The sequence below is a fragment of the Amblyraja radiata genome, chromosome 9, assembly GCF_010909765.2.
Source record: "Amblyraja radiata isolate CabotCenter1 chromosome 9, sAmbRad1.1.pri, whole genome shotgun sequence".
NCBI classification, from domain to species: domain Eukaryota; kingdom Metazoa; phylum Chordata; class Chondrichthyes; order Rajiformes; family Rajidae; genus Amblyraja; species Amblyraja radiata.
In genome coordinates, this window is record NC_045964.1 from 51,670,923 (window position 1) to 51,698,163 (window position 27,241).

The following is a 27,241-nucleotide window of genomic DNA, read 5'->3' on the forward strand; positions in this document are numbered from 1 at the left end:
GTGTTCTGTGTCTTGTGTCTACTGTTTGTGGGTAAGTGTGTCTGTTTAGTGTTCAGCCATGAGCGAATGGCGGTGCGGGCTCGACGGACCTGGTGGTCTACTCTCGCACCTACTTTCTATGTTTCTATGTTCTATGTTTCCCACAACCTATCAGTTTTCCCCAAAGGAAAGTGAAGATTCAAAATAGATACTTTGGACATCGTTTTCTCATTCATATGTTAATTGTCCTTTATCCATCTATAATGTATATATTTCTTCATTCATTTATAACGTATACATTTCAATTTGTGTTCCACGGAATCATCAAGATAATACTTTTTGATCCAGTATTTTAAATTACCTATACTTAGTCTATATTTTCAAAAGCACAAATACATAAAAAATGTAGTTTTACTTGAAAGAACAATAAATGCAAAAATCATATCATAGTTATATGGGGCATAAATGAGATCCTCAAAACTATCCTGGATATTACGCACCAGTGACAGTGATTGTTACATGTTTAACCTGTTGTACCTTATTCATCTCTTCAGTAAAAGCATTTTTCACAATATTTGAGTGGACTAATCCTGGACAAACCATGCTGATTACAATGCCTGGATAATTAGCAAGCTCTGGACGAAGAGAATTAAAAAATCCCTGGAAAAGAGAATATATGGAATCAATATGTACTGTGAATGATATAATTGGTAACCTAGTCATCATTTAAACATTTGTTATTTTTGTTTTCACTGGGACAGTGCATTTGAAACCATCAATATGGTCAAGCCATCAGAATTTGACCATGCACTCTGAATATACATATAAAAATGTATTACTGTCAGTGATTAAACTGATCTCAGTGCAATTAATAAACATCATGAATCTGTTCCTGGAGCCCAGGAAAGAAAGAAGCGATTGATATTGCAAATGGGGTAATAAGTGATAAAGTATCAATAAGGCTAGCTGAATGTAAAGTTAATAAATTATTTGGGCCAGATGGGATGCATCCTGGTTTGCAGAAATACAGGGAAGAAACTTCAGAGGCTCTCATTATACTCTTTTATATAGCTCAAGGTTTCTGGTGGTGCCCGAGGACTGGAAAATACAAACATATTCAAAAATGGGTGGAGGGATAAACACAGTAACATCAGTGTAATTAGTTTAACCTTGATGATGGGGTAACTTTTAGAAACTACTAGCCTGAGTGGGACCCGTTGGGACCCAGCATCACACGGGAGGGCTGGTCACCCAACGCAATATTCCACCTCTCCACCAATTCCAATATTGCTGGCCAGTGGGTGGGGGGATGATACTGAATCCTGTCACTAACCATATACTCTATGTAAGAAGTTTGAAAATAAGAACACAGGTGTGTCTAAACCGAATTATTCAAACGTTTAAAGCCATTTTTATTCTGAAACACTCCAGTACAGCTGCTGCTACAGCAAAAACGTGCTTTACATAACTTTCACAAACACATTCACCATATACATGGCAGTAAGCTCTCTTGAATTACTCAAATGATTCAGGGTGGCGTCTTCATTGTGTGCCTTCCGCACACAGCGCCACCTCTCCACTAAGCGGAAGTCACAGAATGAGCCGCAATTTTGCATTAAACACAGTCCTGATCTAATAAAATGTTTATTCACGGTTTTTCCTTCCAAAAACTGTTGCACACTTTTCAATAAGGCACAGTTAAAAGGCGCATTTTCAAAACAAACCTGTTGCATTTGGCAAGGCAACTTTAATTAAGCAAGGCAACTTTAACATTCTCAAACCAACTTTTCAATTAGACATGGCATTCTCAAACCAACTTTTCATATGGGCAAGGCATTCTCAAATCAACTTTTCAATTAGGCAAGGCAACTTTTGCATTCTCAAACCAAAACACACGTGGCCTTCAGGAGAGAGAATCACAACATTTTTTAAACACTAATAACTCTTTTATTTTTCAGCGATGGGAAAAATCCTCTTGTCCTGCGCAGCGGAGGGGACTCTGAGTAAGATGGCCAAAAATCACAGCCGTAGGTGGCAGCGTTTTTTTCTAAAATCAATATACAGAACAACAGGAAGTGGTCAAGATCAGACTTTTAGTAATATAGATAATCAAGGGAAGAAGAGAAAGAATCTTCTGATCAACTGGGCAAATGGAGCAAGGTTCAGTTCAATTCATGGTGTTCAAAAAAGGAAATTTTTTGGTGATACCAAGAGGTGCAGGTACATAGTCCCATAAAAGTGGTAACACAGGTATGTAGGGTGGTGAAGGAGGCATTTGGCGTATGGAGTGCAGGAGTTATGTTACAGCTGTGTAAGAGGTTAGTGAGGCCACATTTAGAATATTATGTTCAGTTCTGGTCGTCCTGCTATAGGAACTATAGAAAATAGAGGATAATAGTACATGCTTGTGTTTCAAATCCGAGATGAATAGTTCCCCAGATGTTGATTCATGTAAAAATTACAAATTATTAACACCGTACCATTCTAAAACAAACTATTGAAGAATATTGGTCACTTAGTTAAACTTGTAATGGCTAAAATAGTCAACCCACATACCTGAAGAGCATGTTTACTACTTGCATATCCTGTAGAAACAGGTGCTGCCACAAGACCAGCCAAGCTGCTGACGGTGACTATCTGTCCCTTCTCGTGCTTAACCATGTAGGGTAAAACACACTTAGTCATTGATACTGTGCCAAGGAAGTTTAGTTGCATTATAGCTTTGTAAACATCAATGTGTGTGTCCAGAAATAGGGAGCGCTGAGAACGGCCAGCATTATTGACCAAAATGTCGATCTGAAAAAAGATGAGCCCAAAGACAATAGGTTTGAGCATTTCATGGCTAAACAAAATTGTTTCTGCACAAAACTTATAACAGGAATCTTCATTTATCATCAAAACTGTAGCACTCTGCTTAATCAAGTAAGACACAGATGGAAATCAGCAAATGATTCAGATGACCTAATACTTTTCTTTAATTTTCTTAACACAAGTATCAGTGTTAATTTCTACTGTCTAATGGGCCTGTCCCACTTAGGCGACTTTTTAGGTGACTGCAGGAGACTATGCAGTCGCCACATGGTCGGCAGGGGAGTCGCCTTCATGGTCGAGAGGAGTTCCCGCATTCTGGGAACTGTCGCAGCCTCATTATGGTCACCACGATTTTTTCAACATGTTGAAAAATTATTGGCGACTAGAATGAAGCCGCCATGGAGAGTAGCGAAAATTCCCGTGCCGTGGGTGGGTTGGCAGGAAGTTCTAGTGGGTTGCCAGAAGGTCGAAGATTCTTGTAACAGAATCCGGAAGTGGCGGCGCTGCCCTGGCAGCTGCGGCTCGCCTGCAGTCCGTTCGTTTTTACTTTTTTTGTGTTTTTTTTTCGTTTTGTCTAGTTAAGTTTTTGGTTTTTAGGTTGTGTCTATGTGGTGGGGGGGGGGGGTGGGGGGTTGAAACAGGGCTTGCTGTCTCTCCCTTCGGGGGAATGCGACATTTTTGTTGTATTCCCCTTCTCTGCCTCCGTCTGCGCTGAGGCCTAATGGCGGAGCTGGCGACCTCTAGACTCCGGAGGCAGAGCCAGTCAGGACTTGCCCTGGGCTCGCTCCCGTGAGGGCGGCCCGGCTCAGGGCTGGAACGGCGCTCCCGTGAGGGGCTGTGACGCTCCCGTGAGGGCGGCCTGGCGCGGGGCTGAGACCCTCCCGTGAGGGGCTGTGGCGCTCCTGTCGGGGCGGCCCAGCCCGAGGGTGGAATGGCGCTCCCGTCGGAGCGGCCCAGCTCGAGGGTGGTATGGCGCTCCCGTCGGAGCGGCCCAGCCCGAGGGAGGTACGGCGCTCCCGTCGGAGCGGCCCAGCTCGAGGGTGGAACGGCACTCACATGAGGGCGATCCGGCTCGGGGCTGGAACGGTGCTCCGGTGGCTGGGACGGCGTTCTGGCGGCGGTGACCTGAGTCCGGGGTTCAGCCGCGGGCCAGCGGCTGCGTCCGCTGGACTGGAGGGCGGCAGCTTCGACCACCCCGGGCCGCGGTGTTTGAGCCGGCCCATTTGCGGGGTTCGGTGAGCCGCGGGACTGTCTGTGCCATCGCCCGGTGGGGTATCGCCTCAGCGCAGAGGCAGAAGAGGAGGGAAGAGACTGCAGCCCTAAGATTTTTGCCTCCACCACAGTGAGGAGGTGCTTGGAGGACTCACTGTGGTGGATGTTAATTTGTGTTTATTGTTGTTTATTATTGTATTATTGTATGTATGACTGCAGGCACAAAATTTCGTTCAGACCGTAAGGTCTGAATGACAATAAAGGTAATTCTATATTCTATTCTATTCTATTCTAGGTTGTAGCCGGTGCTGACCGGTGAATTTCATTGGGGAAAAAAAACGTAACCAGTAGTTTTCAGAACCAAGGATAACCGACCGGTAATGTTAAATGGCCGCCGAACTTCACAGCCGTGTATCTTTGGCTTCTTAAAAGTTGTCTCCACTCCTTCATCCCCGCCCACCCCCCACCCCCCTTCTTTTAAAGGACTTACCGTACATTGTGCTTTAGCCGTCTTAATTACAGCGCCAACCTTCCTGTCATCGTGATGTGTGTCTGTATCACCTTGGCTTTGCACCGTGTGAATTTCAGACAGCGCTCCCCCCGCTTGCCCTGTCCGCAGTGTGTGTGTGTGTGTGTGTGTGCACGTGTGTGCGTGCGTTCCACTCTGACAGTCGCCGTTCCAGTTGCCGGTTTTTCAGGCGATTGCTGACAACTTGACAGTCGCCGGCAGTCGCCTTAAAAATCGCCTAAGTGGGACGGGCCCATAAAGAGAAGGAAAATTTCAGATATAATTAAAATGTAAAGTAATGCTTCTTGTGAGAGGAGTCTCAAAAGATAAGGTTCTGGTATTCATTTATGTCCTCACATCTGTATAAAGAGCATAAAACATAGAACAGTACAGAAGATAGACACAAACATCACCACTGTACCCTCCTCTACAGCTTACCCTCGGGCAACTCATTCCGTATATGCAACACCCCTCTGCATTAAGAAATTGTGGAACAGGTCTTTTAAAAAATCTTTCCCCTCTCAACTTAAACCTATGCCCTCTAGTTCTGGGACCCACTACCTTGGTAAAAGACTGTAATTACTCACTTTGTCCAAGATTCGAATGATTCTGTGTATATCTACAATTGGAATAACGTATTCAGTTTTGCGTATCTTACTGTAGGAAAGATGCCATTAAGCTACAAAAAGTGCAGAGATTTATGAAGACGTTGCCAATGTTGCCTGAGCTATAGGGAGAGGTTGGGTAAGTCAGGACTTTATTCCTTACAGTGTAGGAGGCTGAGGGGCAATATTATCTCTATGTGTATAAAATCAAGGGGGAAGGGGGGGGGGGGGGGGGGGGGTAGAAAGGGTGAATGCACAGAGACTTTTTTTCAAATGGAGGAATCAAGAACGGGAGGCATAAGTTTACAGTGAGAGGGGAAAGGTTTATTAGGAATCAAAGCAGCAACTTTTTGCAAGAGGGTGTTGGATAAGCCTAATGAGCAGCCCGAAGTAGTAATTGAGGCAGGTAGAATAACAACGTTTAAAGGAGATTTTGGATAGTACACGGATAGGAAAAGATTTAGAGGAAGGTTTTAGCGTGCAAATGGGACTAGTTTAAATGGGGCATCTTGGTGAATATAGCCGAGTTGGACTGAAGAGCCTGTTTCCGTGCTATGACTCATGTGCTTATTTGCATCTCTTTTTACAGTTCTAATGAAGATTACACACAAAATGTCAACTTTCTGTTTCCACCAAAACTGCTGATGGACTGGTTTGTTTAGATAATCAGATAATTGGTCACACTATTTATTTTTATCCTTTACGGAGAATCAGACTTAGAGTGGTAACTCAATTTGAATAGCAGATAACTCTGTGTAAAAAACATTCTAAGTAACGGAAAGTAAGAAATTGTTTTTCATTTAGTGTACATTAATGGTATTCTCTTGTGCACTCCTTTCTTTCCAGCCTCATGTTACCCAGATTCATTGCCCTCCCCCACCTGGCTCCATCTTCCTCTTACCAACATACTCTACACAATTGGTCTGTTAATGCCTCGCCTCGCCTTCCTATCTGCCCTCCATGCTTCCCTTGTCTGGCTACACTCATTACCTTTCTTTCTTATCAGTTGCCAAAATCTGCAGCCCTTTAGAAACATAGAAATTAGGTGCAGGAATAGGCCATTCGGCCCTTCGAGCCTGCACCGCCATTCAATATGATCATGGCTGATCATCCTTACAGTGTAGGCTCCACGAATAAACTCTCAGAAGGGAGAAAATCAGAAGAGTGGAAACTATAGGCTGGTTAGCCTGACTTCAGTGGTTGGTAAGATTTTAGAGTCCATTATCATGGATGAGGTTGCTGAGTATTTAGAAGTTCATGATAAAATAGGCCGAAGTCAGCATGGTTTTGTGAAGACAAATCTGTTGGAATTCTTTGAGGAAGTAAATAGCAGGACTGACAAAGGAGAGTCTGTGGATAGTGTTTACCTAGATTTTCAGAAAGCCTTTGATAAAGTGCTTTAAGAGGTTGCTGAAAGCCCATGATATCAACGGGAAGATGCTAGCATGGATAGCAGGTTGGCTGGATGGCAGAAGGCAAAGAGTGGCAATAAAGGGTCTTTTTCTGGTTGGCTGCGAGTGACTAGCGACAGGGGTCGGTGCTGGGGCCACTACTTCTCACATTGTATATCAATGATTTAAATGAGGGGATTCAAGGCTAAGTTTGCAGTTGATTCGAAGATAGGTGGAGGGATCGGTAGTATAGAGTAAGCGGGGATTCTGCAGAAAGACTTGGACAGGTTGCGAGAGTGGGCATAGAGGTGGCAGATAGAATACAGTGTACCAAAGTGTGGAGTCATGCATTTTGGTAGGAGGAACAAAGCCATAGACTATTTCCTAAATGGGGAGGGAATTCAGATATCAGAGGTGCAAAGGGACTTGGGTTTGCTGGTGCAGGATTTCCAAAAGGTTAATTTGCAAGTCGAATCGGTAGTAAGGAAGGCAAATGCAATGCTTCATTTATTTTGAGAGGACTAAGTACAAAAACAAGGATGTAATACTGAGGCTTTATACGGCACTGGTCAGACCGCAATTAGAGTATTGTGAGTAATTGTGGGGCACATGTCTGAGGAAGGATGTGCTGGCGTTGGAGGTTTACAAAAATTATTCCAGGAATGAGTGGGTTAATATATGATGAGCGTTTGACTGCATTGGGCCTCTACTCGCTGGAGTTTAGAAGGATGGGGGACCTCATTGAAACTTACCGAACACTGAAAGGCATGGATAGAGTGGATGTGGAGAGTATAGACAATAGACAATTGGTGCAGGAGTAGGCCATTCGGCCCTTTGAGCCAGCACCATTCACTGTGATCCTGGCTGATCATCCACAATCAGTACCCCATTCCTGCCTTCTCCCCATATCTCTTGACTCCGCTATCTTTAAGAGCTCTATCTAACTCTCTCTTGAAGGTATCCAGATAATGCTTGTTTCAGAATTAAAGGATGTTCTTTTATGAAGGAGATGAGGAGGAATTTCTTTAGTCAGAGGGTGGTGAACCTGTGAAATTCTTTGCCACAGAAGGCTGTGGAGGCCAAGTCAATAGTTATGTTTAAGATAGAGATAGATAGATTCTTGATTAGTATGGGTGTCAGAGGTTATGGGGAAAAGGAAGGAGAATGAGTTTGGGAAAGATAGGTTAGCCATGATTGAATGGCGGAGTAGACGATGAGCCGAATGGCCTAATTCTGCTCCTATCACTTTGAATTTATGAACAATCTCAAACCTTCCCTCTCCCACCTGGCTCCATCTGCTCATCAACCCTTCCTCATCTGGGTCTACCTATTATTTGCCAGCTCCTGCCTCAGTCCGCTCCCTCTCTACTGGCTATCTCCCCTCAACATTCTCAGTCCCTATGTAGGCTCGTGACCTGAAATACTCGCTATCCTATTGTCTCCACAGGTGTTGCCTGATACTCTGAGTTTCTTCAGCAGCTTATTTTTTACTACAGACTCCCAGTATCTGCAGTCCTTTGTGTCTCCAGTGCACATTTAGATACAGTTGAAATGCTCAAAGTAGAATCTGCTACCTAAAACTCAAAGGCATGGAAAACCCTTTCAGACGAACCTGGCTAATCCTAAATCAGACAAACAAGAATCAAAAGTAACAATATCTACCTTAGAAATATTTAATCTTAGCAATCCCAGCCCATTAAAAATGAATGGAAGAATCAGGGCCATTGACTTCCAAAATGTTGACACCATACAAATTGTATTGTTGTTTATTTTACAGCAAGCTAAATAAATTGGAAAGATGCCTTGAATTTCAACAGAGTTCACCTTTGATTATTCACCTTTGATTATTTAGTAAGTTCACCTTTGATTATTTCACAAACAGTTTCCTATGATTAATTGGAAGTGCATCATTGCATTTTCAAGTAGTTTTCTGGTCAAATTAATTTTTATAAAGAAAAACAGAAACCTTGAGCATAAGTGGTTGACTTTTCTACACAAACAATAATAATCGGAATACAAAGTGCAAAAATGGTCCAAACAAGACTGCAAACTGTTAATGGGATCCCTTGAAAAGGCCTTTAATGTAAGTAACAGCACAATATAGGTAAGTTACTGGATTGCTGCTACAAATGTGATAAGTTACCATCACTGCAAAATAATATCCTTCTGATTTTTAGATATATTACCATGTCTCGTGAAAATTGCTAGCTATTTGTTAATGTTTTGTGCAGTGAACAATATACTCACAAAGAACATTAGTGAAAAATGCGGACTCATCTGTCCAAAAGAAATAAAGGTAAATGATGAGTGCGTTTGTGTGCTTAAGGATATCAGACTGGGGAAGGCTTCACTGTAATCCCTCCATCAGTCACATCTTCCCATCCCCATACCTTTCCACTTATCGCAGAGGCAGCTCTCTCCGTAACTCCATGGCTCACTCATCCCTTCTGACCCAAACCACCCCCCTCCCCAGTACATTCCCCTACAATAGCAAGAGAGCAGGAGATATCCCTATACCTCCTTGTTCACATCCATCCAGGGACCCCGGCAGCCTTTCAGGTGAAAGAAAGGTTCAATTGCGCCTCTTCAAACCTTATCGAAAACGAAAAGTAGGCATTCAGTGCTGCCAATGTGGCTTCCTTGACATTGCCAAGTTCAAGTGTAGACAAGGTGACCACTCCACTGAACACTGGTGCTCTATTCATCTCCCAATGCTGGATCTCCCAATTGTTAATACTCCCCATACCAATCTTTCAGTCCTGGACCACCTCCATTGCCAGAGTGAGGCCTCACAGAAACTGGAGTAACAGCACTCAATATTCTGTTTGGATAGCATGCAACTCAATGGTATGAACATTGAATTCTCTAATTTTACAGTGCCCTCCATAATGTTTGGGACAAAGACCCTTCATTTATTTATTTACCTCTGTACTCCACAATTTGAGATGTGTAATATAAAAAAGATTGACTGGACATTTGTGCCATCCATCACAGTGGGAAGTGCTGGTTCCACTGAGGTGGATGTTTATGTTGTGTTCTTTATTTCTTGCTAGGAGAGGGCTGCTCATTCGCCTAGCTTACTTTTGATGAATGGCCAACACAGCACCAGGGTTTCAGTCCTTGATTATACAACATCAACTATCTGGTCAGAGCTGACACGCTAGCTGGGGACGGAGGAGAGTGGCAGGACATCATGAAGCAGATGGCACCACTCAACCCCGAGTTGGAGTGAATGCCATAGATAGATAAAATATTAAAAATCACATGTGGTTAAAGTGCACATTGTCAGATTTTAAATAAGGCCATTTTTATACATTTTGGTTTCACCATGTAGAAATTACAGCAGTGTATATACACAGACCCCCCCATTTCAGGGCACCATAATGTTTGGGACACAGCAATGTCATGTAAATAAAAGTAGTCATGTTTAGTATTTTGTTGCATATCCTTTGAATGCAATGACTGCTTGAAGACTGCGATTCATGGACATCACCAGTTTCTGGTGATGCTCTGCCAGGCCTGTATTGCAGCCATCTTTAGCTTATGCTTGTTTTGGGGGCTAGTCCCCTTAAAGCTTTCCCTTCAGCATATAAAAGGCATGCTCAACTGGGTTCAGATAGGGTGACTGACGGCCACTCAAGAATTAACCATTTTTTAGCTTTGAAAAACTCCTTTGATGCTTTGGCAGTATGTTTGGGATCATCGTCTAGCTGTAGAATGAACTGCCGGCCAATGAGTTTTGAAGCATTTGTTTGAACTTGAGCAGATAGGATGTGTCTATGCATTTCAGAATTCATTATGCTACTACCATCGGCAGTTGTATCATCAATGAAGCTAAGTGAGCCAGTACCTTCAGCAGGCATACATGCCCCAGCCATAACACCCCCACCACCGTGTTTCACAGATGAGGTGGAATGCTTTGGACCTTGGGCAGTTCCTTCTCTCCTCCATACTTTGTTCTTGCCATCACTTTGATATCTGTCCACAAGACCTTTTCCTCTTTTAAGTATTTCTTGGCAAACTGTAACCAGGCCATCCTATTTTTGCAGCTAACCAGTGGTTGGCATCTTGCAGTGTAGCCTCCGTATTTCTGTTAATTAAGTCTTTTGCGGACAGTGGTCATTGACAAATCCACACCTGACTCCTGAAGAATGTTTCTGATCTGTCGGGCTGGTGTTTGGGTTATTTTCTTTATTATAGAGAGAATTCTTCTGTCATTGGTATGGACGTCGTTCTTGGCCTGCCAGTCCCTTCGTGATTAGTAAGCTCATCAGTGCTCTCTTTCTTCTTAATGATGTTCTAAGCAGTTAATTTTTGTAAGCCTAAGGTTTGGCTGATGTCTCTAACAGTTTTATTCTTGTTTCTCAGTCTCATAATGGATTCTTTGACTTTCAATGGCACAACTTTGGTCCTCATGTTGATAAACAGCAATAACAGTTTCCAAAGGTGATGGAAAGACTGGAGGAAAGAATATGTGCTGTGAGCTCTCTTATACCTGCATTAAGGAGGCAATTAAACACACCTGAGCAATTACAAACGCCGGTGAAGCCAAGTGCCCGAAACATTATGGTGCCCTGAAATGGGGGCACTGTGTATAAACAGAGCTGCAACTTCTACATAGTGAAACCAAAATGTATAAAAATACTGTTTAATAAAATCTGACAATGTGCACTTTAACCACATCTGATTTTTTTCTATTACAAATCTCAAATTGTGAAGTACAGAGGCAAATAAGTAAAGTTCAGGTTCACATTTATTGTCACATGCACAAGGTACAGTGGAATTTAATTTACCATGCAGCCTCACAATCAAAAAGATCACAATACACAATAGAATATAATGTGGACATCCACCACAGTGGAATCCACATTCTTCACTGTGGTGGAAGGCAATAACGTTCAGTCAGATCTCCTCCTTTGTTCATCCATGGTTGGCGCCAAAACCCTCAGCAGTCGCCGCTACGTACGGCCCGATGTACAGGCCCTCTCGTCGGGATGTTTGAAACTCCGACGCGGGACGGGCAAGACGCTCCGCGGCTTGGAGGTCCCGAATCGGCCACTTCCTACCGGAGACCGCGGCTTCATGATGTTATAGGCCACAGGTTGGAGCTCTTCTCTGGCAATCCCCGGCAAAGGATCCCAGACTCCGCGATGGAAAGTCCACGCCGCGCCCGCGGCTAGAAGCTCCGCAGACCGCGGCTTCAGGATGTTATAGTCCAAGGGCAAGCGATCGGAGCACTTCTTTTGGCGATCCCCGGCAAGGGATCGCCCGGCTCCGCGATGGAAAGTCCGCGCTGCGCCCGTTGCTGAAGCTCTGGGCCCAACTCCGGGAGAGGCTGCGCCAGTCCAAGCTGTTAGGCCGCGAGGGAGGGTGAAAATACGACTAGGAGAAAAGTCGCATTCCACCGAGGTGAGGGACTGAAAACAGTTTCCCCCTTCCCCACCCCTCCCAACCCCTCCCCACACTAAAACACACTAAAACACACTTTTAGACACACTAAAAACAAAAAATAGTCGAAAGGTCAAACAGCTGCTGGCGAGGCTGCCAGCTCACGGTGCCACCTTGAAGGGTCTTTGTCCCATTCACTATGGAGGGCACTGTAGATAATTAACAACAACAACACCCTATTATACCATCTCTTTCCCATTCCCCACTTGGATGAGCACCCAAGTGTACTGCCCCCAACTTTCTTCCAGCTTTCTAACGGCCCTTTTCCCTAGTCTGAAGAAGGGTCCCAAAATCAAATGTCACCAATACATACCTGATCCTCTGAGTTGCTCCAGCACATTGTGTCTTTTTTGGCTAATAAAGTAATTTACTATTCTCAGATTTTATTAAATACTGGTCAGGCCAAAACGTCTTAATTTATGACTGAAAAGTAACATTTATTTCTAATTCTGTTCTTCTATAATTATTTAATAGAGTACACAGCTCTAAAATGTAATCTACTACAAACCCACTGATTCCCATGGCTATCTTAACTACACTTCTTCCCACCCTGCTTCCTGGAACAAGTCTATCCCGTCCGATGGTGGCCGATTAGGAAAAGTGGAGATGCAACGAGACCTGGGTGTCATGGTACACCAGTCATTGATAGTAGGCATGCAGGTGCAGCAAGCAGTGAAGAAAGCGAATGGTATGTTAGCATTTATAGCAAAAGGATTTGAGTATAGGAGCAGGGAGGTTCTACTGCAGTTGTACAGGGTCTTGGTGAGACCACACCTGGAGTATTGTGTACAGTTTTGGTCTCCTAATCGGAGGAAGGACATTCTTGCCATAGAGGGAGTACAGAGAATGTTCACCAGACTGATTCCTGGGATGTCAGGACTTTCATATGAAGAAAGACTGGATAGACTTGACTTGTACTCGCTAGAATTTAGAAAATTGAGGGGGGATCTTATAGAAACGTACAAAATTCTTAAGGGGTTGGACAGGCTAGATGCAGGAAGATTGTTCCCGATGTTGGGGAGGTCCAGAACAAGGGGTCACAGTTTAAGGATAAGGGGGAAATCTTTTAGGACCGAGATGAGAAAAACATTTTTCACACAGAGAGTGGTGAATCTGTGGAATTCTCTACCACAGAAGGTAGTTGAGGCCAGTTCATTGGCTATATTTAAGAGGGAGTTAGATGTGGCCCTTGTGGCTAAAGGTATCGGGGTATGGAGAGAAGGCAGGTACAGGATACTGAGTTGGATGATCAGCCATGATCATATTGAATGGTGGTGCAGGCTCGAAGGGCCGAATGGCCTACTCCTGCACCTATTTTCTATGTTTCTATGTCCCCCCAATTCCTCCATCTACCCCTCATCAGCGCCCAGGATGAGGTGTTCCATACCAGGGCATCGGAGATGTCCTCATTCTTTAGGAAACGAGGGTTCCCCTCTTCCAGTATAGACGAGGCTCGCACTATCCCGCTGCTCCGCTCTTGCTCCCCCTCCTCCCATTCATAACAAGGACAGAGTCCCCCTTGACTTCACCTTACACCCCATCTGCCATCGCATCCAGATTATAATCCTCAAACATTTTTGCTACCTCCACCGGGATCCCACTACTGCGCACATTTTCCCATCTGCACCCCTCTCTGCAGAGACCGTTCCCTCCGAAACTCCCTGGTAAACTCGTCCCTTCCCACCAAAACCACCCCCTCCCCAGGTATTTTCCCCTGCAACCACAGGAGATGCAACACCTATTCCTTTACCTCCCTCCTTGACTCCATCCAAGGACCCAAACAGTCTTTCCAGGTGGGGCAGAGGTTCACTTGCACCTCCTCTAACCTCATCTACTGTATCCGCTGTTCCAGGTGTCAACTTCTCTACATTGGCAAGACCAAGCGCAAGCTCGGCGATGGTTTCACTGAACACCTCCACTCAGTGAGTCTTAACCTACCTGATCTCAAGTGGTTCAGCACTTCAACTCCCCCTCCCATTCCCAATCTGGCCTTTCTGTCCTGGGCCTCCTCCATTGTCAGAGTGAGGCCCAGCACAAATTGGAGGAACAGAACCTCATACTTTGCTTGGGTAATTTACACTCCATGAACATTCACTTCTCTAATTTCAGATAGTCGTTGCATTCTCTCTCCATCCCCTCCCCCCTTCCAGTTCTCCCACTAATCTTAATGTCTATGACTAGATTCTATCTTTGTCCCGCCCCTTCCCCTGACATCAGTCTGAAGAAGGGTCTCGACCCGAAACGTGACCCATTCCTTCTCTCCAGCAATTTGTGTCTACCTTCTAAAATTTAATAATAGGGAACATACTTTACCAAAGTGCTTGATAACACTTTTTGTTGCAGCCTCGTGGGAAATGGTTTCATTCAGGTCAAGTGTCAAAACAAGAATATCCTCCTCTTGTAATGTGCTATGATCTACAACATGAAACAAACATGGTCACTGTAGATGGGTTATGCATGCAACCTATAATGTAGTTACCTCATCACCACTAACCACGCCCCATCATATTAGTATAACTGTAGTATCCTCCCTTTGTTCCTCCCACTAGGTCCCAGTACGCCTGAAGGCTGGATGCAGTCAGTGCTGGGACGTGTGTGCCATGTGCTATAATAAACTACCAGTAAAGGTTACAGTGTGTCAGCTATCACTCCTTTACATGGCGTCAGAAGTTTAAAACTCGCGCTTCCCGTTTACCGGTTTTCATTTATTTTGTCCCCGTTAGTGCCCAGTGTTGGGTTTCCCTTGACATGGCATCCTCATGCCGAAAGCCAGCTCCCCTTGTCTTCGACGCTGACATTGCGGAGCGATGGTCGACTTTTGTGATGGACTACACTCACTACGTCAATATTGCGCACCGGAACGACCCAGCCGCGGTCAAAGCATCACTCCTGCTCAACCTGGCTGGTCCCGACGCAATGAAGAGAGCTCAAGCCTTTGTCTACGAACCAGCAGTCCTGGATGACTACGAGCAGCCGGTCGAGCCAGCTGAATCGGCCGACGACCCGGTATGTCTTTTGCGCAAGTTCGCGGAGATATGTGACCTGCCCTCCAACCGTATACTGGAGCGGGCCAGGTTCTTCTCACGCAAGCAACAGCCGGATGAACCTGTTGAGTGCTTCATCGCCGACCTGCGACACCTTGCCCAGCGGTGCCGATTTGAAACCATGCGCGACCAGCTCACCAGAGACATTCTCGTCACTGGCATGATTGATCAGAAGCTACGTGCCGACCTGCTGCAACGGCCTGACCTAACCCTGACTCAGGCAATGCATGCGTGCCGCATTGCCGAAGTGGTCACCCCTCCGTATGGGCAGAGGGGGTCTGACAGCCGAGCCATAAATCTAACTGGTGTTGCTGGACAACGTCGTATGAGGGACAACTTTCGCCCTCCACCGCGGCCCGTTCGTACATCCCGGGTCCCGCGATCTAAAAAGTGTCCAAACTGCAATTACGTGCACTCCACAGAATCACAGTGCCCAGCCCTTGGGAAGACCTACAATTTCTGCGGGAGAAGGAACCATTTTGCAGCTGCCTGCCGGTCCCGTGGGAAAGTGCCCTCAGCTCCCAGACAACTCCTAAACAACCTTCTGCAAGTTGATAGCGAGATGGATTCTCAGTCCTCTGTTGACGCTGCCCCCGACTCTGAGCTCAGCTATTCCACGGGAGATGTAAGTATTTACACTCTCCTCCACAGCCGGTCTCGCCTCCCTGATCCTTCTGTGAATATAACTGTAAACAACAAGTCCTTCTCTGCTAAGCTGGACACGGGGGCGAAAGTGAACGTAATGTCAACAAAGCTGTTCCACCAGATAAGGAAGAATGAGCTGCTGATTGCAGATCGCTCTGTTTTGCGTGCATATGGGGGAGAGGAACTAACACCTGTGGGGAGGGCGACCTTCCACTGCGTGCTGCAGAAATCTTCCCAGGACCTGTCTTTCTTTATTCTGGACAGTGACTGTGTGACGTTGCTGAGCAACCAGGCATGCCAGGATCTTGGTCTGGTGTCGTTTGACCGTACGGTCCACGAGGTGCAAGCTGTGATGGATCCACTATCCGAGTACCCAGACTTGTTTGACGACAAGTTGGGGAAGCTGCCGTTGGTGTACAAGATCGTGACTGACCCATCTGTGGTGCCTGTGATCCGTCCACCCCATAGGGTGTCGTTCGCAATGAAGGGCAAGGTGGAGAGTATGCTGAAAGACATGGTCAACATGGGAGTGCTGGAGGCTGTCAGCGATCCAACCGAATGGGTCTCCACCATGGTCGCCACGTTGAAGAAAGGAAAAAATGAGATACGGGTATGCATCAACCCCAAGGACTTGAATATGGCGATTAAACGGCCCCACTACCCCATGAGGACTGTCGAAGATGTTGCCGCCCAGGTGGGACAAGCCACAGTGTTCTCCGTCCTCGATGCCAGAAGTTCGTTCTGGCAGATACCCCTGGACAAACGCTCCACGGACCTGACCACGTTCAGCACGCCCTTCGGCAGGTTTAAGTTTTTGCGGATGCCGTTCGGCATCAACTCCGCCAGCGAGGTATTTCAGCGTTCAATGGAACAACTGTTTGCAGGTCTGCCCTGCGCGATCATTGTGGACGACATACTGGTCTATGGGAGGGATGTGGCCGAACATGACCGCAACCTCCGACGGATTTTGGACCGTGCTCGGCAGATAAATTTGAAGCTTAATCGGTCAAAGTGCAAGTTCCGGGTGCCTGAGGTCACATATGTTGGCCACATTTTCACGGCCCAAGGGTTGAAGCCAGACCCGCAAAAGACCAGCGCCATCTCAGAGCTGCCTGCCCCGGCAGACGTTGTCAGTCTGCAGCGTTTCCTGGGTATGGTGAATTACCTGGGGAAGTTTATCCCCGATCTCAGCGAATTGAGCGCACCCCTGAGACAGCTCACTAAAAAGAACATTGCCTGGGCATGGTTTCCACACCACCAGCAGGCGTTCGACCTGCTAAAGACGAGGCTGGTCAGCACACCTACCCTGAAGTTCTTTGATCTACGGCGCCCGATCGTGGTCACTTGCGACGCCTCTCGCTTTGGACTGGGTGCTGCCTGCCTGCAACCCCACGCTGATGACTCGCTGCTGCCCATCTCCTATGCCTCTAGGACCATGACGGACACAGAGCAGCGCTATGCTCAGATAGAGAAGGAGCTGCTGGCGGTGGTTTTCGCGTGTTCGAAGTTCAAGGACTTCCTATTTGGCACCAGGTTCACCGTTGAGACGGATCACCAGCCACTGGTAACGATACTGAACAAACCTATACACTGTGCTCCAGCCAGGCTACAGCGGATGATGCTGCAGCTACAGCGCTTTGACTTTAAAATCATATATAAGAGGGGCACCGAGATGCATGTTGCTGATGCGCTGTCCCGGGCCCCCCGGGCCTCCTGCGACCGGCACCCCTTCGAGCAGTCGGACTTACAGGTACTGAACGTCAACTTCGTCCCTTCTCAGCAACTACAGTGCTTGGTTGCACATACCGCAAACGACCCCGACCTGCAGCAGCTTGCTGCTGTCATCAAGCGCGGGTGGCCCACCAAACGGAATTCGTTGCCTGCTAGCGTCCACCCCTATTTTTTGGTCCGCGATGAGTTGGTCCTCCGGGACGGCATTATTATCAAAGGACACAAAGTGGTCGTCCCTGCCTCGCTGCATGGCTTGTATTTTGACGCCGCCCACATGGGGCATCCCGGGGCAGATGCCACTATCTCGCATGCCCAGGAACAGTACTACTGGCCGGCCATGGCTAAGTACATCCAGGCCAGGGTGGATTCCTGTCTGGACTGTAACTCTCTTGCCCCGCATCAGCAAAGACAGCCGCTTTTGCAGCAGCCTGCCCCTGACATGCCCTGGTCTTCTCTGGCTGCCGATATTTTCGACTGGCGTGGGAAGCAATACCTTGTGCTAGTAGACTCTCACTCAAATTGGTTCGAGGTGGACCTCCTCCCTGCCATCACCTCCAAGATGGTGATCAGCAAACTTCGCCGTCACTTTGCCACGTTTGGTTCCCCTGTCCGGCTGCAGACAGACAACGGACGCCAGTTCACCAGCGCCGAATTTCGTGCGTTTGCTGCAAAGTGGAACTTTAATCATTTCACCAGCAGCCCGGAGTACCCGCAGAGCAATGGTCTAGCTGAACGGGCGGTCCGCAGCGCTAAGCACCTGCTTGAACAAACCCGCCTCTCGAACGGGGATTTCTATCAGGGTCTCCTGAACCTTCGGAACATTTCCAGACAGTACCATGGGATCCCCTGCCCAGCGACTCATGTCCCGTGTTGTCCGCCCTCCGATGCCTATTGCCCAGCAGTCCCTGATGCCCAAAGTCCTGCAGCCTGCTGATGTCCAGCAACGTATTGCCCAGAAGCACGAAATCCAGCGCCGCTCGCATGACAAATCCTGCCGCCCTCTTTCGCCACTGATGCCTGGACAGGTCGTCCGTTTGCAGACGCCCACCGGCTACTCCTGACTTGCCACCGTCGTCGGGTTTGACAGCGCGCCACGGTCCTACCTCGTGGATTTTGAAGGGACTGTATACCGACGCAGCCGCCAGCACCTGTTGGCGGTTAACGAGCCCAAACCACCTCCTGCGATTCCGTATACCCCTCCGTCGCGTGTCGAGCCTTCCTCCACTAACGTACCCTCTGCTCCCTGCATGCCACGGTCGGTCCTTTTGCCTCGGGTACCCCCCCCTGCTCCTCCCGGTTTTGCTCCCCAGGCTCTGTTGTCCCCTGCAAGGTCTTCTCTTTCTCCCACTTCTGCTCATTCTACCCCTTCTGTTTCACCTGGCTCACCTGTGCCTCTCCGTTCCCCCTCCAAGCTGGGTTCTCCGCCCACCTTCTCTCCCCGTCCTGTTTCTGTTCCTGTCCCTCCTCCTCTTCTTTCGGGTGGGGAGGGTGAAGGTGCGGTGCGCACTCGCTCGGGTCGGATTGTAAAACCTCCGGCTCGCTACGGAGAGTATGCTTAGCTTTGCAGGTTCTGTATAACAAACCTGCCATTGTTGTAACTTGTTTAAATTGTAAGGGGAAGGATGTAGATGGGTTATGCATGCAACCTATAATGTAGTTACCTCATCACCACTAACCACGCCCCATCATATTAGTATAACTGTAGTATCCTCCCTTTGTTCCTCCCACTAGGTCCCAGTACGCCTGAAGGCTGGATGCAGTCAGTGCTGGGACGTGTGTGCCATGTGCTATAATAAACTACCAGTAAAGGTTACAGTGTGTCAGCTATCACTCCTTTACAGTCACTGAATGGAATATTCAAACAAAACAGTTAAAAACCAATAAACTGCAGGAATGAAAAAGATTATGCAGCATCTATGCAGCCAGAAACAGAGTCCATGTTTCAGATTGATAACCTTTCGTCAAAAATAAATAAAGTAAGAAAAAGAATGTAGTTTAAGTAGCAAGCATGGTGTGGGTGGAAGGTGGTGAGAACAGCTAATTACTTCTTAAGAAAGGCGGGAGAGAGAAAACAAGGAATTGTAGACCAGTTCGCCTGACATCGGTGTTGGGGAAGATGCTGGAGTCAATTATAAAAGATGAAATTGCAGCACATTTGGAGAGGACTGCAAGGAATCCATGTCGGTTTAGTAGATTTAATTCAGAACTAATTTACTCATAGAAGCAGGAAAAATGTTCACAATGTTGGGCGAGTCCAGAACCAGGGGCCACAGTCTTAGAATAAAGGGGAGGTCATTTAAGACTGAGGTGAGAAAAAACTTTTTCACCCAGAGAGTTGTGAATTTATGGAATTCCCTGCCACAGAGGGCAGTGGATCCAAATCACTGGATGGATTTAAGAGCGAGTTAGATAGAGCTCTAGGGGCTAGTGGAATCAAGGGATATGGGGAGACGGCAGGCACGGGTTATTGATTGGGGACGATCAGCCATGATCACAATGAATGGCGGTGCTGACTCGAAGGGCCGAATGGCCTCCTCCTGCACCTATTTTCTATGTTTCTATGTTTCTATGTAAGACAGAGAGTGGTGGTGGAATGATGTCATTCTACCTGGAGACTGTCTGTGTGTTCCACAGTGATCTGTGCTGGGATCTCTGTTTTTTGCGATATATATAAATGACTTGGATGAAAGTGTAGATGGGTTGGTTGGTAGGTTAGCAGGCAACTTAAAATTGGTTGAGTTGCAAACAGTGATGGAGGCCATCAAAGGTAACACAGGCTACAGATATGAGCAGAGAAATGACAGATGTAGTTAATGGCAGGATTGTTAGCAGCATTAATGTTGGGTCTGGTTCCTGAGAGTAGCACTGCAAGTAGATAGAATGGTAAAGAAGGCGTATGGTATGCTTGCCTTCATCGCTCGAGGCATTGAGTACAAGAGTCAGAAAGACATGTTGCAGCCTTACCAAACAGGTTCAGTCACATTTGGAGTATTATGTGCAGGTTTGGTCACCTCTTTAGAAGAAGGTTGCGGAGGCTTTGGAGAGGGTGCACACGAGGTTTACCAGCATCATAATATACCAGTACAGATCAAACATACAAATTCCTCCAAATTAGTCTGTACCCACTTCCTTAATAATAGATTCCAGCATTTTCCCCTCCCTGTGATGTCAGGCCAAATTACCCGATTGCAAAAACACATTAGTAAATTATTTTCCAGTTTACTTTTTCAAAAATATTCTTCCAATATTTTACATCAATGGTCATTCAAAACATTTTTACTTACCAAGGCAATGTTGTTTAACTCGCTGCAGTGCAACCTCGCTCCTCGAGGAAAGTACCAGTGAAGCTCCTAATTTTGCGAGTTGATATGCTAACTCCTGTCCAATTCCTGTAGAGGCTCCTGTTATCCATACAACTTTCTTAAAGAGTTTGGTTTCTGTCAGTTATTAAATATACAATTTATCCTATAACATTTCAAAAGTCAGTTCATGAATTAATAATAATTTTCATTAATTAAAATAAATTATATGCCTCAAAGCCCAGATCTTATTCTTTCAAAGATAACTTTTTGCACATAAAATGCCTGGCTTTAATTAGAAAATGAGGTCGAGATCTATCACATCAGGTCTCTACTCTCTTTCTTTGTTCAGATTTGCCTGATGGGCTTTACTGCAGAAAATAACTCTGCTGGCTTATGTCATTTCTTACATTGTGTGATCAAATAAATTAGAGAAAATCCATAACAAAAGAGAAGGTCAATTGACCCATCACCCCAGTGTTTAAAACAAAATTGCTGTGCCCTCTCCCACCTTTAATCAGGATGTCCATGGCTCTTCGGCTCATGGCTCTTCATGTATGTATGCATGTACAGTGGAAAATCTCTCCCTTAACCAAGCAATCAGGCAGTGTTCGGTATCCCTAACACCACCTGGGAAAAAATAATATTGATCACCCCCCCCCCCTTTAATCGCTTTATCAACACCTCTAACTCAGCGGGACAGGCAGCATCTCTGGAGAGAAGGAATGAATGACATTTCGGGTTGAGACCCTTCTTCAGACTGATCTCAGGGGAGTGGGCGAGACAGTTATAGAATGTAGTCAGAGACAGTGAGACTGGTGGGAGATCTGGGAAGGGGGAGGGGATGGAGAGAGAGGGAAAGCAAGGGCTATTTGAAGTTCGGTCCAAATTTTTGCATTTGGTTTTTGCCTCTTCTGCTGGGGGATACTGTATATCGCTTTTCTATTCACTTTATCTAGGTCCCTCATTCTTTTATACACTCCAAACAAACCTACAAAGCTGGAAATTAACTGTGTAGATCCAGTACTAGATTGCTAGATGCGCCCTTTGCTTATATATTGCCAAATTATTTTATAATCTTATTCAAGTGGCATTGAATCTTCATGTTATAGTCCTTGTTTCACCTTGTTTAACATCAACATGGGTTCAAACTTGTACATTCATAATCTTTATGGCTCAGCATCATTAATGGCTGCAGCAGACCAACATGTATCGATGAAGGTACAGGCAAATCGAAATTATCATAAATTGAAAAAAATGCAGAATTCAAATTGGAAATAAAATTTCTCCTGATGTATTGGATACATTTTTACAACACTGTGTACAAATAATTAATCTAATAAACAGAGAAATATATTGACTTTGTTACCTGGTTTATTTCCCAGATATTCAGCCCATAACAGGGTAAAATCTGCATCAGCCCTGATGAACCGAACAAATTGCATAATCACATAAATCACTAAACAGTAACCCGTCACTGACAGGAGATCCATTGTTTTAATATCTGACAAAAAAAAAAGAAAAGTGTGAATGTAACCATTCCTTAAAGGATGATGTTTCAATTCAATTCAGTTTTCATAAACATGATCCCAAAAAGCACACATTAATGTGTCAATGCGTTTCAGACAATTCAAAAATATAAAAGATAGACAGATTTTAATTTACGTAGAAATCAGCATTTATGCCAGGAATCCAAAAGTCATATTATTATCAATACATTTTTCTTGACATTTTGATGTTCAGAAATTGTTCGTTATTGCTGCAAAAGCTTTCCTACCTGTTGAAGTTTTATCCTTTAAAGTGAAAAGCAATATATTTTAAGCACAGTTTGTCCAATAGTTTACATGTACTTTTGCAACATCGTGTTTTAATCTGCTCTATCTGTAATTGTACTGAAGTTCAAGTAAAAAGCAAAAGGAGTCTGAAAACTCACCATGGGAACGTTAGCCGTCAAAAATTGATGCCTCCCAGAAGAGGCGACGAGAATGGCTATTAATCATCAATTAATGCCAAAATTTTAAAAGTATTAATGATAGAAGGATTTTGGAAGGAAATTCCAGTGTATTGGCCAGATAGCAGAAGGTACTGTCAACAAAATCAGAAATGTGCAGCTGGTCAATCAACATGGAGCATGACTGTCTAACCTGCTTACAGGTGTCATAACCACCAGTACCGACCACCATTAAAGATAGGAAGTTGGACAGAAAGGCAGGGTCCTTCGTGATTGCCAAAGTGTCAATCTGCTGAGGTAAATCGAGGCCTGGTGGAAAACTTACTCTTCTTCTCTGCCAATTACGCACATTCAGCAAACTGAAAAATAATATGATCTCCTACTTTACATATATCCAGAGTTAACAAAACTAAAATGGGGACAATGCTGCCTGGATTAGAGAGTATTAGCTTAAAGAAGGGTTGGACAGAGTTGGATTGTTTTCTTTGGAATGCAGGGGGATGAGGGGAGGTCTAATAGATATACCTTTTTCCTTGGGTAGATATGTCAAAGAGTAAAGGGCAGAGCTTTAAGATGAGAGGGGTAAAATGTAAATATGATGTTTGGGGAAAGTTTTTTTCCCCTTTTTACACTACCAGGAGTGGCAGTGGAGGTACATATGATAGTGGCATTTAACTCTTTTAGATAAGCACATGGGTATGCAGGAAATTGGAGGATGTGGATCATGTGCCGGCAGATGAGATTAGTTAAGCTTGGTATCGTGTTCTGCACAGACATTGCGTGTAATGTGTTCTACATAATACCCCACAAAAATGTCTATGTTATTTAAAAACAAGCACTTTGGTGATTAGCAATGAGACATCCTTTAAAAGGGGATAAAATGCCATATTAGAATTTCCCACACATTCCAGTGGACAAATATACTGATGTGACTTTGAACCATACAAAGAAAAATCAAGCTAGATTATGATCAATTAACAATACAATCGGGCAAGATGCCAGTATTACAGCAGGTTACATTAGAAAAGGATTTAAAAAAATACTGAAAACATGTTTCAACTAAAATTTAAAACAATGAACATTATGCATACAACCTCTTCTCAGTCCATATAATTCCCTTCAATACTGCACATACATCTCCGGAAGTGCAATATCTAAAATCGGTAAAAGAGTAGCCCGAACAAACACATTTTGCCTCTTCCTGTGCAGATTTAGCCGCTGGATGGTCTGGGTTCTTGCTGCATTGGCACTCATTTCAGCAGTGAGGAGAAATCAACCTGTACACAGGGCTCGAAATTAATGGTTGCCCGGGTGCCAATGGCGACCTAAAGTCTTGCCGGGCAACCTAAGAGCCCTGCCATTTTGTTCGGCTTGGCAAGCGCCCGGGGCACCTATTGTTCAACACTGAGCGGGCCCCTCTCTCCATCTCTCTGTCACTCTCCGTCTCCACCCACCATCCGTATCCATGTCTCCGTCTCCACCCACCGCCGGTTCTCCGCTCTCTGCCTGCTCCTCATCCTCCGGCTCAGCCAGCCGCCTTGCACATGCGCACTGCCAGGGCCTGCACATCCTCCCCCTGCACATGCGCACAACCACGGCCAGCACATAATTGGCCGTGGTTGTGCGCATGTGCCGCCCTGCACATGCGCACTGCCACCGCAACTGGACACTTTCGCGTCGGCCACTTTCTCCCTCCCTTTGCATTGTGGGAGATCTGGCCGCCATTGCTGTCTGGTCGCTGCCTCACCGCGACCACTGAAAACCAACGCAGAATCACTCCCTGGAGCTGGAGTAACTCCCTGGAGTAACTCTTGCTTCTTAGTTTCCTGGTCCTCCAAAAATATTTAAAATGGAATTTAAACAGGAGTGGACTCACCACAACCAAACTCCAAACTCTGAAAAAATAACAGCCTATTGCACTTTATCTGTTTATTTATTGTGTATATATATGGTTTATGGTATATAGACACACTGAACTTTTATCTCCTGTTCTGTATTATGTTTACATATTCTGTTGTGCTGCAGCAAGCAAGAATTTCATTGTCGTCTCTGGGACACATGACAATAAAACTCTCTTGACTTGGACTTAAGCAAAAAAGGCTTCTTGGGGAAAAAAGAGCTACCTTAAATTTAGTTGCGTCTGGTTGGGTAACTATGGTAGGGTGAAGACTATTCCATGCTTTAATTGTGCGGGGGAACTCCATGGAGCAGCCAGCATCTCTGGATAGAAGAAATTGGGTGACGTTTTGGGTAGAGACCCTTCTTTAGATTTCCTCTGGTTTTAGTGTTTTTAGCTTAAGTTAAAGATACAGAGTGGAAAAAGACCCTTCGGCCCACCGAATCCATGCCGACCACTGATCACCCGTACACTAGTTCTATCTATCTAGAAACTAGCCTAAGTTTCTTACTCTTGTTAGTTCCTTTAAATTATTTTTTCTCTAATTAAAAAAATTCTGCCTTTGCATTTTAATTCAATAATGTTTGTACCCATCTGCCAGGTACTTTTTGATGCTGTGAGCAGAGGTAATCAGACAAAATTGATGTCCTTTGTTGTCCTTTATTGAAAGAACTATCAAATAAACTATAGACTACATAGTGGACATGGTTCTTAAAAATGTACCCTGACATTAATACACACTGCCAGTAATGAGCAATTGACTGACATAAATGATTGCAGCAAAAATAAACGGTGTAATCCAAAACAAATGACTCTCAATACTAGAAATCGTAAATTATAAAATAATCATTAGGTTGGAGAGAGAACTGTCGATTGCTCGAGCATTCCAATGAAAATAATGATTTAAGGCCTGTCATTTGACGCTCAGTTGACTTTAGAAGATTCTTATGGCATTGAAGTTCAGTAAAAATATATCCATGGAATCACAACCTGCTGATAACAAACTGAACAGTTTCTTCCTACACAACAATCTTGACAGGTGTGTTATTGAACAAAATCTGGCACCGAGCCACACGAGGTGATGTTAGAGCTGACACGACATACTTAATGAGAGAGGCTGAAGGAGGAAGAAGCGACTAAAAGAGTAAAACAGCCCATGAGGGTAGAGGAAGGAGGGGGAACTGGTCTTAGTTTATGAGTAAATAATCGTTGTTTTCTTGTAGAATAATTAACCCAGTCACACACTTCATTCAACTCACCTGCTTTGGGGTCGGGATCCGGTGAACGCACGCGTGAGCGCGGATGACATCACCTCCGGATTGCTACAGTTGCTGAACCTTGTCTCGCTGTCCATCGTTCAGCACCGTGACATGTATCCAACACAGCCCACGGCTCAATGAGCCCTCACAACTCTGGCAGCTGTAAATCCTTTAATTTGGAGCTCAATTACAGTGTATGAGGGAAGCGATTTGGAGTTAAATTTTCTGTTGTTAAATATCAAAGTAGCGCTAACTGTATATATGTATGGGAAGGTACAGCAGGTTAGAAAAGCCAATATTGATTGAGTATGAATATTGATTTCCCCAACTTCATGTAACCCTTGCATCCCTCTCTTCCCACCCCTCCAAGTCGTACCAGCTTCAAAATTGTCTTGTTGAGTCTCATTGGCTGTACTCGTTTTCACCTTGCACACAGCTAACAATGGCCTGTTTCCTTTACCGTTGTTACTTTTGTTGCATATCTTTCATTCATTTGTTCTACATCTTCCTACATCGTCTGTATGTCTCGTTTCAGCTTTCCCCTGACTTTCAGAATTGTGACCTATTCCTTTGCTCCAGAGACGCTGTCTGACCCGCTGAGTTACTCCAGCTTTTTGTTCATATCTTCGGTAAATATATGTATGTATGGGTGTCTGCCTTTATCTCACACACACACACACACACACACACACACACACACACACACACACACACACACACACACACACACACACACACACACACACACACACACACACACTGCATAGCTGACAAACATTTTCAGATTTTCTGTTACCTTTCCATAACTTTTGGCAAACTAATTTATTTGAAGTAACATTTAAAATAAAGGTAATATGTCAAAACGTGTTGCAACTGTATTTTTCAATTTTCTGAAAATGTTATGTGGTTATTGACTCAAACAATGAGGACCAAGAAGGTTGGGATTTGGGGATAACAAAATCAGAAGAATTTGGATTTGTAAAGATGAATTATCATTGTCAAGAACGGTTGCTTCATCTTATTTTGTATTACTAATATAATTGCAGAGTAACAATTTTTATTCTACATTGATATCAATTCTGCATTGATAAGAGTGAGGCAGGCACATTTATTAGTTTAGTTTATTTATTATTGTAATGTGCACTAAGGTACTGGGAAAACCTTTTGTTTGTGTGATATCCAGTCAGAGAAAAGGCTGCACATGAATACCATTAAACTGTCCACAGTGGACAGAAAAAGGGTACAACATTCAGTGCAAGATAAAGTCTGATTTAATGATAGTTTGAAGGTCTCCAATGAGGTAGATGTGAGGTCAGGACTGCACTCTAGCTGATGAGAGGATCATTCAATTGCCTGATAACAGCTGGGAAGACACTGTCCCTGAATCTGGAGGTATGCGTTTTCAAACTTCTGTACTACTTGCCAGATGGGAAAGGGGAGAAAAAGGTATGACCATGTTGG

The 27,241-nt window shown here is 44.9% G+C and overlaps 1 protein-coding gene across 3 annotated transcripts in view; it reads right to left on the reverse strand.

Annotated features, from left to right (window-relative positions):
• Positions 1 to 25,896, reverse strand: part of dhrs7 (dehydrogenase/reductase 7) — a 35,015-nt gene extending 9,119 nt beyond the window's left edge. Inside the window, exons 1-6 of one of the 3 annotated variants that reach the window (XM_033027409.1) lie at positions 25,781 to 25,896; positions 22,043 to 22,177; positions 20,659 to 20,794; positions 14,263 to 14,369; positions 2,536 to 2,775; positions 517 to 639 (exon numbers count right to left, since the gene is read on the reverse strand). In XM_033027409.1, coding sequence (XP_032883300.1) covers positions 517 to 639; positions 2,536 to 2,775; positions 14,263 to 14,369; positions 20,659 to 20,794; positions 22,043 to 22,090 — 654 coding nt within the window. In that variant the 5' untranslated portion in view covers positions 22,091 to 22,177; positions 25,781 to 25,896. Of the gene's footprint in view, positions 1 to 516; positions 640 to 2,535; positions 2,776 to 14,262; positions 14,370 to 20,658; positions 20,812 to 22,042; positions 22,178 to 25,780 lie in introns of those variants that run through there. The other 2 variants (XM_033027408.1, XM_033027410.1) reach the window with 2 other exon arrangements.
• Between the last annotated feature and the right edge of the window lie 1,345 nt (positions 25,897 to 27,241).